This window comes from Zonotrichia albicollis, chromosome 17, assembly GCF_047830755.1.
Source record: "Zonotrichia albicollis isolate bZonAlb1 chromosome 17, bZonAlb1.hap1, whole genome shotgun sequence".
NCBI classification, from domain to species: domain Eukaryota; kingdom Metazoa; phylum Chordata; class Aves; order Passeriformes; family Passerellidae; genus Zonotrichia; species Zonotrichia albicollis.
In genome coordinates, this window is record NC_133835.1 from 824891 (window position 1) to 841781 (window position 16891).

Genomic DNA, 16891 nt, shown 5'->3' on the forward strand with positions numbered 1-16891 from the left:
AGACATGAGAAAAGAGAGATGTAACCCCTAAGGAATGAGGAAGAGTTCATGGTATAGTTTAACCAATAGATTGCTTGGCTTACAGAATATTCATAAGCTTATTATTTGCTGTATAAGTGTTTGATACTTTTTTCAATAAACGGGACTGGACCTGGACCTGAAGGACCTGTCGGACCTGTGATGAACCACCTGGTGTCCTGGTCCCCTTCCTACAGCAGTACCATTTGGGGTTTTCTTACCCAGAATCTATTTAGCTGTCTTGAATATCCATTGAGTCAGCTGAATACTTCCGTTGTGGTTTGGGGGAGGATGTGTTGGACCACCCTGAACATACCTTAGTTGTTCTCTGGGGCCTTATCCAGGCGTCAGCTATTGGCCTTTCACTTAGTGTATCCTATCATTGTATTTTTTTTTAATAAACAACTCTGAATTTCTTTGAAGTTACCTCTCCCCTATGTATGTTCTTTGGAGGAAGTGTATGGGTAATGTTCTGTTACTCTTCTGTATAGATCTGTGAGCACTTGCACCTCCTGATGTGGTGTGCTTGCTCAGTTCTACAAAAGGTGTGGGAGGAAGGAAGCTTGGCCTGTCAGTGTGTGGTGCTCAGGGCTGTTGAGAACCTGTGAACCTTTCTGTGACCCTTTTGGCTTTGTTTAGTGACTGCCAGTGCTCTCGTCTGAAAGGAAAGTAGTGTCCCGGTGTCAAGGTCTGTCCGAGTTCATGGGTAGGTCTAGCACAGCTTGTAATAGGTTTACTGCTTCAGTCAAGAGCACTGAGTGTATGTTAACTCATGGTTATTGCTTCAGAAAGAGAGAATGTTGAGGCTTTGCAGCATGTTCTCCAAGAACTGAAAGCTCTAGCTCAACCACACTCAGGTAGACTGAAATTTGGTTTCATTGTTGGATACTTTTTTGTTAATGATCTTAACTCCCTTTAGTGAAGTGGGTTAGGTGCAGATGGTACTGATATATGATTCTGGGATGACCGTTCTGGTGGAGAAAGTTCCTTCTTTTGCTGGATGTGAAGCAGAGAGCAGCCTTGCATCGAGTTAGCTGGCTCTTGTAACTTGGGCTTGTCTCATCTCAGTGGTAGATAGTGAATTGTGCTTCCTAGAGGTGGCTGTCTGTTTGGACAGGATTATTAGCTTTGTACTGGGTCAGCACTCTGCCCTTTTTATTAGCTTCCCTCTTCATCACTGAAAAATCTAAACGAGTCCTAGGCATACTGCAGTCCCAATGGCAAGAGCACCCTTCTGGCTGCTCTCTTGTTGAGAGGATATAGGATTTCTTACCTGGTTTTGCTGGTCTCAGGTTGTAGGGAATGGGATGCTGATTTTTGTCATTATCTGTACTTAGTGATATCCAAAAATAATGTTTAGGTTGTGGCTGTAACTACTGCCCCCTCAAGAGCTTGTGGAGGACAGTACTTGAGTTACACAAATACAAAATATATTGATTGTAACAGGAACAAAGTTGGTTTTTTTCCCAAGAAGTTGGTGGCCAGTTACAGATGTCCCTGCCATAAATATCTCCCATTGGAATTCCTCTCCTCCACAGCCTTTGCTGCATGCATTTTGGTAGTACATGGGGAGGAACTAATGGCATAGCTTGATGTGTGTGGCAGCAAGTATCCTTAGTCTGTAGTTGCAATGTAAGTCTCTAGTGTGGCCTATTCATAGCTCTTTGGGAAGTCATGACTGGACATCACTTAGATCTGCTGGAGGATTTCAGTTGTAGGTAGATTTGCTTTCTCTTTGTGTAGGGTTGTAGAGCAGTAGCCTGGATTGCATTTGAGTCTTAATTCTTACATGTCTAGGCTTTACTGTTAGTATCATGCTTGATCTTTTTGAGATGCCACTTCTTTCTACCACTTGTTCTATCTTTGAAGTGTGGTTTACTAGGTAAAGAATACTTGTGGATTTCAGTTTTGTCTTCAGCCCTTTGTTCAAGAATTCACTGGGGCCTTGTCTTTCTTCCAGAATACTGAAAACACTGACAAATGGAAATTTTCTCTTGATGTTACTATTGCGGAAGGGAAAGCTTTGTACTTGGAATGTTACCTTTAGTTGCGATAGTGAAATAGCTGTGATTCTGAAATCTGTACTGAAGTTACAAATTACCAATGCAATTTAAAGAAATACAGGTCTTCCTGATAAGAAACATTTAAATTTGACTTATCTCAGATTCCCCTACTACTAATGTACTAAGAATTTATATTTAAAAATCCCAGGATTTTGCAGATGAAATTTAACTTCGCGATTATAAAACTTAAATTACGTTTAGTGTGCCTGCTGAAATTTTGGTGTTATATTGGGTAGATGATTTATGATGCCTGGTGATGGGTATCCTAGAGAAATGAGTGTATTGGCACCCAAGTGTTAGTCTTGATAAGAGTGAGCTGAAGCTATTGATTTTGTAAAATGTGATATGTCTAGATGTAGGAAAGGTCTTTCTGACTTCTGAATCTGTAGTTATTTTTTTTTTCCACACCAGAGTAAGAACTCCTTAGTTGTCTTCTCTTGCTGCAGCCAATGTTTGCATTTTGGGTTCAGTTTTGGGTTTTCTTATGTACTTTGCTCTGTCATTATGTAGCATCTTTATTGTTTATACAAGTGGTACATCAAATTAAAACAATTGGAGGAGCTAAACTGAGGTTAATGTGTATAAAGTGTCTGAGACAACTTCCCTTATTCATAATTAAAATATTTTAATCTACCTCTGGCTAGGTATCCAGCACATATTGAAGAAATTGATTATGAAGAGGGCAAAGTACTTATCCATTTCAAGCGCTGGAACCATAGATATGATGAATGGTTTTGTTGGGACAGTCCTTATTTGCGCCCCCTAGAGAAAATACAGTTGAGAAAAGAAGGATTGCATGAGGAAGAAGGTTGTGCAGTAAGTGGAAATTTGAGAATATTTGTAATGGTTTAGTGTGTGTTAGTATGAATGATGACCTTTAAATTGCTTCACTGTTGCTGTGTTACCTGCTGTGTAAATTTTATGATTTCTTCTAAACATTGAAAATGAGTAATTGAAATGTTTTAATTAAGTTGTATGTTTCAATAATTTTCAGATAAAGATGCTTTTAACTACTGTTTTGTAGGGATTTCATATCAATGATCGGGTACTGGCATGCTGGTCTGACTGTCGCTTCTATCCAGCCAAAGTTACTTCTGTTAACAAAGATGGTAAGGATTTCTGGTTTTGTCACACTTAGTAGTTACATATTTCTGATTGTGCTGGAAACTCATTTGGGGGAGAGATACTACAGCAGATGGAAAACAGCTTTGAAAATGCAGTTTTGTGTTTTAGATATGTTTTAGTCTGTCATTAACTCTTTTAACCTCTTACCTTTTTTACAAGAAAAGAACTTTCTGTTGGGCTATCCAGTCAGTACTTGCTTTAAGTATATATGTGAGAAAAGTTGTTTCTAAAATTTGTTTTTATTGCCTATAAACTGCAATAAAACCTATTGTCAGAGCTGCAAAATCCCCTTAAAAATCAGAATTGGAGGAGAAACTGTGAATGATTTGTTTTAGTGTTGGGCTTGCTTTCGATTGTCTGTGTTGTAAGATCAAGGAGAAAAGAACTGTGTGATTATATGTTGCAATATTCCACCAAAAATATTTTGGGGTTTTGTGAGTAAGGTGCAACTGGGGAGCAATTCTAAAATGAGACACGCTCCTTTATTTTGACCAGAATTGTTGTGGATCACTTTGCTGTGTCTCCCTGGCCTGTGATAGGAGCTCTGTGTTGAGGATTCTGACAGCACAGGTAAAGCAGCTTTCGTCTAGGGCTAATTGTGCAGCTGGAGTGTTGGAGCTGTTAGCTGGTGCTGTGTTAAATACCTTCTGGTCTTCCAACTCTTACACTTTGTTTTCATATTTTAGGTACCTACACTGTGAAATTTTATGATGGTGTAGTTCAGACAGTCAAAAACATTCATGTCAAAGCTTTTTCCAAAGATCAGGTAAGTATGGTGCTTGTGCAGCTAGTGTATTCTTAAATGAGCAGTTCAGGTGGCTAGATTTGGTGAATTATATAATGTGAAATTAATGAAAAACCTTTACTGCTAAAATACAGTATGTCTGAAATAAAGTCCCTTAAAATGAACAAGGGTGATGAATATCCCAGGAAAGGGAAAAGGGGACTTTGCTTCTCCTTCATTAATGGGAATCCCTTAAAATAAAATGTGAATCTTTGTGCTATGATTTGTAAAGCTCTCAGGTTCTTTAAATGCACCTCTTGAACTAAAGAAGTCACAGGTATATAAGTAAAACAGATTTCCAAAAGTCATCGGAAAATTCAGAATGTGCATACTAAAGCTAGTGGTAAGGTTTTGAATCACGCTGTGATTGTTTTCCCTGTTTGCAATTACTTTAAATATATATATGTATGAATATATATACATTTATACACACATATATATTTAAAAATAAAGGAGTGACAGCTATGGAATGGACAGAAACTGTTCATTTCCAAAGTAACTGCTTAATATTCATGAGACACTTAAGGAGCATGGCTATTAATATTTCACCTCGCAGCTTTTTTTAACTATTCCTTGTTTATTTTCTGTGGTTTGGCTGTTTTACCAACCCTTCACTTGCTCAACACAGTGGGTTCAACCTTCACCTCATGAGAGAAAGTAGTAGTGAGCCATTACATTTTAAAAAATAGAAATTCTTCTGCTGATGGTGAGGAGGAAGAAGTGCTGCTCTGTACTTTGATTTTCATGTACAGGCACGTAGGAAAGCCTGGTTAAGTTCTGATCTTGAGTAACTTGGTTAAAACTTCTGAAATAACTGCTTCAGAATAATTTTCATTACAGACAGGGTTTTAAGTCTGATCTCTTGCCACACATTCCTGTGTGGTAACTGTAGTATGTGGGTTTTTTGGTCTCACACTCTGCCTTTAGTTGTCTGAAACTTTAAGTTTGAGCAAAGAAATTGAATCTGTCCCCCCAGTACAAGTCTTAAACACAGATTCCAGTAATGAATGTCAGTGGTACAATTTATATTTGTCACTGTTGTGTAGAGGTATGGCAGTCCTCCAGATTTCTGTATCTGCCAGGCTGGATTGGAACACTCTTTCACATTTGCCAAAAGTGCCCTTAATAGCTTTTAAATGGTTATCATTGTGTTGGTAGAAAGTTGAGTAATACTCACATGTGAACTAGTGCAGAATCTTCATTTCCATGAGAAATGTTTTTATGATATTTAGCGTTAAATAAATGGAGTTGAACAGTCTGCAGAAATACTCTGCATAAGTAAACAAAAATATTTTGTCTCTCTTTTAGGAAGTTTCATGATACTGCATAGTTTTGGAAAGTTTTGAAAGGAGATGAAAAGGGGTTTTTAGTTGATTCTTTCCGTTTTCTCCTTTTATCCTTTGTCCAAGAAGATTTCTCTTAGCCCAAGAGAATCTCTTTAGTTATGCTAGAACATTTTTTCTGTCCTTTAACATAAGAAAGCATAAAGTGAGAATTTCCTAGTGAGCTCTACTTATACAACCAGAAGTAAAGTTTGAAAAAAAAAATACTTGAACCACTGGAGTGCTCAAGAATCAGAAAAAACCAGGTACAACAGTAGTGTAGCAGCATGTTGGAAGTGGACTGGAGGTGTCTTGTTCCTGTTCTTCAGGAGGAAAGAGTGCAGTCACAAAGGCAGACATGGCTCAGATCTTCGTACTCGTTAAGGAAAAGGAAAAGTGCTCCAAACCGTACCATTCCTGAAGGGAGCAACATAAGCAGGTTTTTTACAGTATTATTACTCTGTCCCTGTGTAGAGTGTGTAACTGGCTATGTTGAACAGAGATGGTAAAATGCTAATGACCTGTAACTGTAACAATGTGCCTTTGCAAGGACACACAGCTTCTAAGAGTTCAGGAACACCAAGAGGTAATTCAGACATACTGTATTCATGATTCAGTTTCTTGAGAATATTTTGATTAGGATGGCTTAGGGGTGTTCCAGTACCACATATTTGATTCAAATCAGATAGCTTTGTAAGCATGGAAAGTGTAGTTGCCTGAGGGTTGTTTTTTGAGGTGGTAGGTGTTCATTTGTTTGTTTGGGTTGGGTTTTTTGTTTTGTTTGTTTGTTTTCCCCTGATGTTTGAGTTGCTGCTCCCCTGAAGCTTCTCCCATAAGGAATTTACAGAATACAAACTTCTAGGATGTCTGGAAAAAGGAGTGCTCAGACATGTGAAAGACTTCCTTCCCATTTACCTGTCTGTTTTCATGGAATATACAGAAATTTCATTTCACGCTTTTAAACAGTGGCTTTTTTAAAATCACATCTGTAACAAGTATGGTTGAAATAATACTATAGAGGATGGAGCAGATTGCATGTTCACCATTTTAATGCAGCAGTATTATTTCTTACGGCTACAGTCTGAAAATACCTTAAAAGGTATCACTTCATGTAAGCCACAGATAGACAGGAATACTGGAGTGGGATAAGGCAGGATGTAGTGCAGTACAAGGAAATAGTCTTAAGTGGATTCTCAGAATTTCATATGCTTTGAATCACGTGTTCCTTTCGCCAAGAAGGTGTTGAGGTATTTAGCCTTTCCTGTCCTCTGATCCTGGGTCAAAGTTCAAGATTGTTGGGCCCTACAGAACTGTGTCTGGGAAGGAGCATGGTTGCTCTTTGGCACTTCAATTAGGCTACAGGAAGAGAGATGTTAGTTGAACTAAAGGCCGTGTTGATACATGACCAATATAAATTTTTAATCCATGTGCAAAGGTAGAAGATTTCTGTTCATCTAGGACAGCCTGTAGCAGGATCACTGGAAGGGGAAAAAAACATATTCAGCATGTATCATCCTCCCTGCTGCTTCCCAGTGGTGTAAAGCCTGATCACAAAAGGGGAAGGACGTGGAGTACCCTTAGCAATATTAGCAACAATGATTAGTGCAAACAAACTGCGTGTCTGTTTTGAATGAGACTCTAGTGTGAAAGGAAGAGAGTTTGCACATCCAGGTGATTGACCTGTCTGCTGTTTTCTCTGCTCCTGACTCCTACTCTTTTCTGCAGTGTCCCAAGTAGATTTTATGTAGCACTGCACAAGCTAGTAGGGACCCAGCCTACTTCTGGGAGCAAAGGAACAGCAAATGTCTTCTGCCATTATGTGGTGAGGAATGGTTTTCTTGCCCTGTCCTGTTCACATTGCACAGGTCCTTCACCAGTTCAGGTGCCTCTGAGTTTTAATCTGTGGGTTGCAATAGAGTGTGTACTTTTATCACTTGAAAAACTGGACAAAGATGCAAGCCTGCTGAATACAAAGGGGAGGGGTGGCTTTTAGACTACAGTGAGTTGATTTTCCTGTCATTCTCTTTATTCTAGAATATTGGGGGTGATGCTAAGCCTAAGGAAAGAGGTAATGAAATTCCATCATCTCCTGAAAACCAGAAGTTTAAAGAGCAGAGGAAAGCAACAGGTAATGCAAAGAAAGACGAAGATGAAAAGACATTAAAGACTGAGAAACGAGTTAAACAACCCGATAAAGAGGGAAAATTTGTAGTCATCTCGGAAAAAGTCAAGATCTCAGAAAAGAATATATCTAAGAATGGAAAAGAAGATAAAGAGAATATATCAGAGAATGATATGGAATATTCAGTAGATACACAAGTTGAGAAGAAGCCTGAGAATGACAAGGTAAAGAGTCCACAGGAAAATGCAAAAGAAACTAAGCGAAGGCGTGGCAGACCACCAATAACACCTCCCACGGGTATGTAGCCAAGTTTAAATGTTTAGGCATGTAACAGAACACTTTTAAACTTACTTAAAGGAATAAGCAGTGTCTTGCTCTTTCACAGCCTAAATCTCTAGAAACTCTTAAAAAACTGTAAGTTCATCTTTGTTTGACAGTCAGGAGCATGCTGAAATTTGGAGCCTTGGTGGTTTGGTCAGAGATTAAATTTAGGCAAGTAAACATCATATAATATAAAGCATACCTGTCGCAGGGTTAAATACTACTATGTGGGTTTTAGAAGGCCTTGTGAAGCTGTATGTATGCAAGTGCAGTATTTTAGATTGTGAGGCTTGGGAATTTGTGTTAAAGTGTTTCACAGGTTTGTATTCAATCAATTTTTCTTCTGTTATGTAAATATGTAGAGCCAAGTTCTCAGACACTGCAGCCCATAACTTTGGAGTTAAGACGTCGGAAAATACCTAAAGGATGTGATGTTCCATTGAAGCGTCCCAGGACTGAAAAAACATTGTGTGAGTTTTTTGATATTTAGCTCTCACACTGTGTGTATGTGTGTGTATAAATATAAAAGTTCTTCAGGCTTAATGGGTGGAGGAGGGACAAAACAGCTCTGGTATTACTCTTGAACTGTGGTAGATGCATTGACTGAAATGCAGCGCCTGTTTTTCATGAATTTGCCATTCATATGTGGCATCGTCATGCTGGAATTCCCCCCTAAATCTTGGAAGTTGGTTTTGGATAAAAGAGGCATAAGTTGTGAGCCTTGATGCAAAAGTTCATAGATGTGTGGGTGGCAGTGATTATATTGTCTCCAATATGTAGAAGGCTATAGAAGCCTTAGAAGTTGTAGAAACTTCAGTTACTAGATGAAGGATTAAAGCAATGGCACTTTAATACTATGTAAATATTTATGCCACTACAGTTGAATAGCTTCTACTTTATCTTTCTGTGCTTTGTGTGGAGGCTGAGGAACTTGAGTGTGTTGATGAGGAAAGAAGATTATATTCTCTGTAATAGTGTCATGGCCAAGGAGATGAAGACCTAAAGAAAACTCTTTTCTTAATACCACAGTCTTAAACTTCAGTGTGTGTAGGTTATCCAGCTCAGTCACAGCTTTTGATGTGTCTGAATTGTCTCATCTAACTCCTGATATTATTTATGTCCATGGAACAGTTTGTTTAGACCAGGTCCGCTATAAGGGGATGAACACAGCGTCACTGCTCTGCAGTATGCTTCTGTGTGCATTTTACTCAGTGGAATTCTTTTTTCTCAGTAACAAATTAGTAAGATATTGATCTGTATTCATACTTCAAATCTGTTACTAGAAGAAAAAAGTTGAGAGCTTTTGCTGTATTTTTATGCTTATTTGTAACTTATTGTAGCTTTTACAGAGGCCTGATTTTCCAGGCTTTTTAGCTTTTGGTATTAGCCTTAATCCTTAAAAAACACACTTTGAAGGGAGTCACGGGGAGGGAAGAACTTGCAAGTTTGCTTGGGATCTGTTTGTACTCCTGTACCATTAAATACAACTGTTCCAGCTCAGGAAAAACTTAAGAGCTCTTCAGATAATGCTGAGAGAGACCAGATCAGGAGGCGATCTTCAAGACTCTCATCCAGTATTAGCCATGAGATTTTAAATACAGATCTTGTCACAACTTCCACGGAAATTCAGACTTGGAAAGATGCAGTACCTAACCAAAATGAATCTGAGAAGGGTAAGTGCCTTCACAGTGTACGTCAGATTTTTGTGACGAGGTGGTCATGTAGTTGTTGCAAACTCTGTATTTTCAGTTGCTTAACCTGCAGGCTCTGTATCTGCCATTAAAACCTGTTTGCATCAGCAGTGCAGAGAAAACTCATGGAAAGTTTCTATTGCTCTGCTGCCCTGATTGCTTTTGGCTTTTGATTCCCTTTCTGTCAGTAACCTCAGCATTTCCCTTGGGTGATGGGAGTTTCTCCAGCAAAGGAGAGCTCCATAGGCTAAAACTTTCCAAGGAAATAGTTAGTTTGAGTTTTTTTGATTGTTTAGTTTTCTTTTGTAGGGAATGCAGGTTCTGACTGTGAAAATGAGGTAATTTCAAAGTTTTAACACTTTCAGATTGTAGAAGTAACAGCCCTAGTACTGGACTCTTACAGTTCTTACAGATTAATCCTATAGTTGAAGACTAAAAGCATCAAATGGGCTGCTTTTATGCTTAAACAGGGTTGAGATAACACTCCCTTTTCTGCCTTGTGCTTCACTGCCTTTCCTTTTTGAGGGAGCTCTTGTACGAGATCCATTCTATTCTGGGCTAGAAGCAGTTAGCTTGTGTGTTTGTAAGCAGCTGTAAGTTCAGAGGGGCACTGCAAATTAGTTGTGTCGCAAAAATTTTGTGTGACCAAGAGCAAGCAGTCAAGAGCATGGATGGGTATTTTTCTCCATTATAATGTGATGAGGATTCCCCTTGTTCCCCCCACAATGTTCTGAAGTATGCTTTTGTATATGCTTTTTACTCAGGGGAAATTTTTTTCTCATTCTAGTCCAGTTAGAAATTCCTGTTGAATCTGACCAAAGTTTTGGTGAACAAGGATCACCTGGAAACACATTGCATAGCACAGCACTCAGTACAGACGCCAGTTTGGAGGAAGAAAAAGCTGAAGACACCGAGTCTTCCTCTGTTCCTGTCAGAACTCAAGAACCTTCTGCTGCTACAGGTTCAGGTTTTTCATACTTAATGTTGATGCATTTCTTACGGCAACTGACGCCAGGTGTTTTGTACTTGTGCAGGTGTTAATACTGTGCATTTTTGCAATGTTAACTTTGGTAAAAAAATGCATATTGTTATACTTGTGGACTCGGTTTTAATCTTGTGCTTTCAAGTTGGACAGCAGTCTTAAAAGTGGAAACTGTAATTTTTAAATGACTGTTGGTCAGTTTTGAAAACTTCTTGTTTTCAGTGTTTGGAATTCTGGATTAAATTGAACTTAGCACCATAAAAGGTCAGGTTCTTTTCTCCTTAATGTGTTGCAAGTATGTGGTAATATTACTATTTCTGCTGTTAGGAAATCCTGATTGTGCATTTTTATATCCTTTTGTTTAGTCTTGGAGAATTTAGTACAAATGTATGAAATAGTTCAAACATTTCAGTTTGAACTGTCTTAATATATTTACTCTATTTTCTTTAGCTGAGGAGTGTTCTTACCTTGCCTTTTCAAATTAAAATTTCCTGTGTAGATAGTAGACTGTCAAAACATGGTGCTGTCCTGTGATTATTTCTCATAACTTTCATCTTTGGTTCTACAGCTAACTAGGGAAACTTGAAGTACATATTTTCTAGTTTATGCTCAATTTAACAAGTTTAATTTTAAGTGTAACAGAGCACTTGGAGAGATTTAAGATTTCTCAGCATTGCTGGAGTAAACTGTGTGTTGTTTGTTGGTTATTTTAAATTTACCTCTTGTTTGCACTTACTTTCTCTCACTCACTTGGGTGTAACTGTTCAAGTCAAATGTCCTCTCCCTTTCCACTAATGGGTGCCCTCAGTGCTGGAGGGAACTGACCTCTTCACTTTGGTTGGATGTGTAAATGAAAATGTATGCATTTACACTGTTTAGAAATATGAGCTCTTTTGATGTTGGTCTCCTTCAGGTGTTGCTGAGCATTTGTAATTTGGGTTTAATCTCGAGAGAATTCCAACTGAATGTTTAATATTTGTGTGTGTAGTGTCATTCACATTAATGGAATGTGTGGGATGTGGCCTGAGCTTGCTTCAATGGATACAAGCTGCAAAACTGTGGGAGCAGGGCTTGGCTAACACCTGCCCAAAGGCTCTGATAGGGTTTGTGAACTCTTGTTCCTGGCTCTTTTGTCAGGACTTGAGCAAGCTAGATCAATTTGGGAATATTCATTCACATTGCATTCTGACCTGAAGTACAACACTGTTTTTTAGGTAAAAATACACACTTCTGAGTCTGGATTTTATTTAATTGAAATTTGTTTCAGTTAACATTAGAAATCAGACATGCACCTCAGTGGACATCCAGATGTGGCAAGCAGATGTTTTTATTGTAAAGGATTGGTGATAAAAACTACGCAGGGTCTTGGAGGAAATACTGTCACCTGAAATCCAACTGCAAAAGTCTACATTTCCATACTTAACCAACATTAAAAATGTTATTAACAAGCAGTTTTAGAAAATGTATATGTTCTATCACAGATAAATCCTGTGTAGTTAAAAGTGGATCTGTGTAGTTAAAAGTGGATCTGTGTTTCCTTCTCTGTGCTCTGTCTTGGTTGTGGGATTGTACTGGTACACCCCAGTGCTGATGAGTTGCTTGATGGGGGAGCAGCAGGGCTTGGTATTTTAGCTGGTGGTGGTGTGTGTGTAGCAGCATGACAGTGACAGGCGCCTCTAGGTGGGATCTGAAAATACCTCTTAAAATCTCCAATGGCTTCTCCTCTTATGGAGGGGTAGATATGTTGCAGAGCCCAGGCATGCGGTCCTAAAAATAGCTGGTGTTGGAGACTGGGAGTGAATTAAATAATTTATGGATGATTATCAAGGGAAGAGATAGGCCCAGATAGAATAACTGTGTGTCAGTTATGTTCATTAGTCTGCCATGTGTTTGAAAGAGATTTGGGTCTTGGGCAGGGGGCAGAGTACATTGTTGGAGAGTAGGTGGTCTGTGTGGGAGAAGAGGGTGCCTGCTGCCTGTGAGATTCTCATGAAGCACAGCATGGAAGTTAGCCATTGGTAGCTTTGCATATGTAGAACAAAGGCAGTATTGTAACCCAGTATTACCATTATAATTTGTCTGTAGACTTCAAATCTAGTCACTAAATGAGAATGAATTATCTTCCTCTAGGAGAATACTGTAAAACCTGTGTTTCCCTCAGTGTGATTTGTTAGTGTCATTTTGGCATTGTTGAGTAGTACATTCTGGTAGTACAGATTTTATGTTGCATGATCCTTAGGAAGAAGGTTATTTTTATAGCATTTGAATATCAGGAATTTTTAAGGACACAAGCATTCCTTTTAAAGGATATTTTTCTAGTCACTGGTTGGTAGATGATTCAAGATTAATAATGGTTGCAGACATTTATAACAGCAAACACAGTCTGGAGTCTTCCTGTGACTGAGATGTTTTAAAATGTAACATGTTCTGAAAGGGCAATATAGCACTGTTTGTCAAAAATGAAGTTCCTTTTTAAAAAAAGCTTCACCAAAATTCTGAATAATTACATGTACTGAAAGATTAGAATCCTGTTCTCCTGGCTTTTGGCACCTCTGATGACAAAGGGACCAGAAGTGGTGATCAGAATTTAGCTGAATCAAGCTGTCTTTCCAAAAAATATGTGACAGTCAGTTGGCAAATTTTTGCAGCCAGTTAAAGGTCTGCATACATCTGAAAACAAGCATTTCATAGCTGTTCTTATGAGTTTACTCTTGAAAAATTCCTTTAAATTTAAAGGTGAGCTGCCTTTGCTTTGCACACATGCACTATCCTGTTTGTAGTTGTATTTGCTAGCACTCTTGAAATTACTTATTTATTTGCATAGACATGCATCAGGGATTCTATTTGCCTTATACTTACACCTGCTTTTCTGATTTTGTTCTGTTAGCTTTGGGTTTCAGTTAGGGAGAAGCATAAGCCCTTTTCATCACTTTGAAAGAGCTGCTGTTTCTCCTGCAGCTCGCCTCAGTAGGCTTTAATCCCTTCATGGTAGTGTGAAAGTTGTATTTTTGAGCCTAACAAGATATGGTAGGTAAGTGAGTGCATCGTGCCCTGCTCACCTAAAGCTCCCTAGGGTGGGGCACCTCAGCCTGATTGCAGTGTTTCAGTTACAGGTCAAAGTACAGGTAAAGCCTTCACATCCCCCCCACCTGGCCCCTCCAAAGGTAAGTTGAGGTGTGAGTGGTGCACTGCAAGGCTTATGTACTTTACTACCCAGTACAGGCTGCTTTTATTGGTACCAGTTAATTTCCAGCACAGGGGGAAACTGGTGAGTGGAGTGCCATAAGAAATACTCTCTTGAGTAGTTCTTGCAATGCCAGGTAATGTTAGAGCTCAAAACTCCATAAGTTTATAAATATGTAATGATCAGTGATTATTGATGCTGTTATGTATTTCTTACACCAGGAATCTGCTTCTGTGGATTCTGGACGCACTGGAAATTCTTGGATGCTGTCCTTACCTAAATTAGCTTGAGAAGAGCAATTAAGCAAGATGGTTTTTGTTTCACAACTGAGATATTGTGAGGGCCTTGGAAAATAAAGGAAGAAATGTAATTTGAGAGCTGAAATGATGAAACACTTGGTGAGCTCAGGAAAAAACAGCACAAGATTTCAGAAGGAATAAGTTGAATGAAATAAGTAATTAGTGAGGACACTGCCCAGTGTGAAGTGGTCCAAAACGCAGTGTGAAAACTGTCAGCACAAGCATGTTTGTTACCATGACCTGTCATGAAGATAATGTGCCAAAGAACATGAGTTTTAGAGAGTTCCAAGGTGTTAAATTAAACAGCAAGTGAAGAAATAATTTGATCTTCACTTAGTATTTCTTTGGAGACCAGGAAATAGAAAGTGAAGGTCTCCTCATTTTAGCCAGCAGTTGTATGTGGAAGTCTTAATAGCTCGAAGCTGCAGTAAAGCCATCTTTAAGTGGGGAAAAATGGGAAGAGTTCTGTGCACTGCTGCTTCTTGGATTGTTTACCAGGATGTTGCAGGAGGTGCCACAGGATGGCAGACCTTCAGTCAAGGTACAATGCTGCTGCCAAATATTCCTGTCAAAGAGAGAATTGGTAATGGTGTAAAAACACCTCTGGTGGACTTGGAAACTTCACACTGTGCATTTTACAGTGAACTTACTGCTGAACATGGTCATAGCTTCACCCTTGGATAATTCAGCCCAGTGAAAAGTGAGAATGGTTACTGATGGGAACACTGAAGGAATGTTTTGCTCTGTAGTGAAGCTTAAAGGACACAGTGATGTTTGACCATGAGTGTCTGTGCTTAATGTGGTAATGGCTGACTGAAAAGCAGGTGAAGAGTTTGAATTTTGATTATAATCATGAGAGAATAGCAGGTGTCAACTTACCATTCATTTTCCTCTGTACTCATAGAAAATAGCCACCAAGCTCCTCTGTAAAGGCAGTTGCCTGAAAATCTGAAGACAATACACCAAACTTATTTCTCTAGAAACCAATTTTAGTGTCGTATGTTGTGAGCAAAAATTCTGTGTGTAAGGACGGTAGCTGCCCCCTTAGGTGTTGGTGTAGGATGTTATTTTCAGAGTGTCTGGAGCAAGGACTCTCCAGAGGCTACCCTGGGTGGCAGCGTTGGTTCTCAGTTTCCTACTGTGCCTGGGTGACAGGGAGTTCTATTGTGCTACTTGTAAAGAAGGAAAATGTAGTGATGGGAATGATTGAAGCTTTGTTTCAAATTTTGTGAGATCATCTATATTTTTATTAGTCTGAATACATTCCTTTGTACACACTGCAGTAAGTTTTTTGTCTGCTTCCTTTCCCTTTGCCCCATGTCTTTGTTATCCCTGTTTCTAACTTTAGCTAATGCAGTCCTTTCATTTTCTAACTTGTAGCCGATCAGTTAGAAGCCATTCCCTCTATCTTCTCCAGAATCTGTCCAGCTCAGTGGAGAACAAGTGCTCTGAGCTTGGATGTGGGGCCTCATCCTGACAGTTGTGTGATGGTGTAATAGTTTCCCTTGTCATCTTTGTAATGTTTTTTTGTTAGGTCTTTGGACCCCATTACTCCCTTCTGCTGCAGTTGTTCCAGTTGTTTTCCAGCTTCGTGTTGGTTATTAAGTAGTGACAAGTTCTCAGCATCTGTAATCCCAAATGCTGTTTTGTTTCCTTTAGAGTCAAGAGAACCTTCCTATGTTTGCTTTCACTAAACCCACAGGCCATTGCACTGAGCCTTCCTGAAATACTTTTTCATTCTTCCTGAATGCAGCTTTTGATGGTCTGCAGTATATTTTGATTTTGGTATTGGCAAGCTTCATCATTCTGCAAGTGTGTCTGGCTTTGCTGCAGTCTTATTGATGTTCCTGTCAGCATGTTCTTAACGTGGCTATGCCAAAGTGTCTTCCTCCTGGTCATTACCGCTGTGAAACCCCCAAAACTAGTGTCTTTCTTTGTACTATTTTGTTCTCCAATTTCATTGCATATTCCTTCTTTTAACCAGCTTGGTGTTGCATATGACTTAATCTTTCCCTATGCATTAGGGTACAACTAGTTGTGTTTTCTCCGTGTTAAAGATTTGTTTGTACACAGTACTTAAAGGCTGGACGTGCCTCAGAATGTAGATGTTTCGGATGCTTCTCTGCACTGTGACAACATTTAAGTCTGCTGCTCAGTAACACCATTTCTGTTACTGCATGCTGAAAACTTGGAAACAAGCTGTACTGTGTTTTTACTCCAGGATCGTGTTGACGCTGCCTTTAACACTCCTTCTGTTCAAAGCCTTACTGCACTTACAGGAAAATCTTATTCTTGTTCATAATGTTTCTGGGTACTTTTGTCTCCTGCTTACAGCTACTTCTAATACAGTGTCTTAGTTTTCACTTGTGTGCTGCATCCCTTCAGTTTTAGTCATGATTGCTAGGTTTGTGTCTTGCAGTTAAACACTGCTTTCTTAATCCTAAAAGTCGAAAACTCTTGTAAAGATGGAAATAACACTTTAGTACTGGCAAAGCAAATTAAAATTGGAAGCTGGGATTTTTTTAAATGATACCTCCTTTCCATTGTCTTCTAGCTGGAGAGGGATTTTTGGATGCTGTGTGGGTATTAGTGATGGATAATTGCGTAGATCTATTTAGATCTGTTTCCTCATTTTTACCTTTCATGTGTTGTATTTGGTACAGATACTGGTGACAGTAATCTGATTTAGTTCAAAATGTTTATTTTGTATGTTTCTTAGAAAAAATATGAGCTAAAAGTTCCTGAAATTCATGATAGATACAGCCCTGGGTTGCAGAGCAGTACTCTTTGGAATAGGTGTCTTAAAATGTTCTTACATTTGAATCTTTTGACTTTTCTTACTTTTTTGAGAAACTAAGTATAGCTCATAGGGAACATTTTGTAACAGATGCAAGCAATTTTGTGTTTCATTGCTACTTAAAAATTGAAATAAATTTCAATTTTACTTTTAAAATGTTCTAACATATTGCTTCTATTGTCC

At 38.8% G+C, this 16891-nt stretch overlaps 1 protein-coding gene across 14 annotated transcripts in view; it reads left to right on the forward strand.

The window, feature by feature from the left end:
- The window catches only part of PHF20 (PHD finger protein 20), a 73085-nt gene that overhangs the window by 18240 nt on the left and 37954 nt on the right, over nt 1-16891 (forward strand). For 10 of the 14 annotated variants that reach the window (XM_014273078.3, XM_014273077.3, XM_074553485.1 and 7 more), the window contains 7 exons: nt 2726-2897; nt 3106-3190; nt 3893-3972; nt 7347-7731; nt 8118-8225; nt 9252-9428; nt 10234-10413. In XM_014273078.3, the coding sequence (XP_014128553.2) occupies nt 2726-2897; nt 3106-3190; nt 3893-3972; nt 7347-7731; nt 8118-8225; nt 9252-9428; nt 10234-10413 (1187 nt within the window). The remainder of the gene's footprint in view (nt 1-2725; nt 2898-3105; nt 3191-3892; nt 3973-7346; nt 7732-8117; nt 8226-9251; nt 9429-10233; nt 10414-16891) is intronic. The other 4 variants (XM_074553484.1, XM_005495504.4, XM_074553488.1 and 1 more) reach the window with 1 other exon arrangement.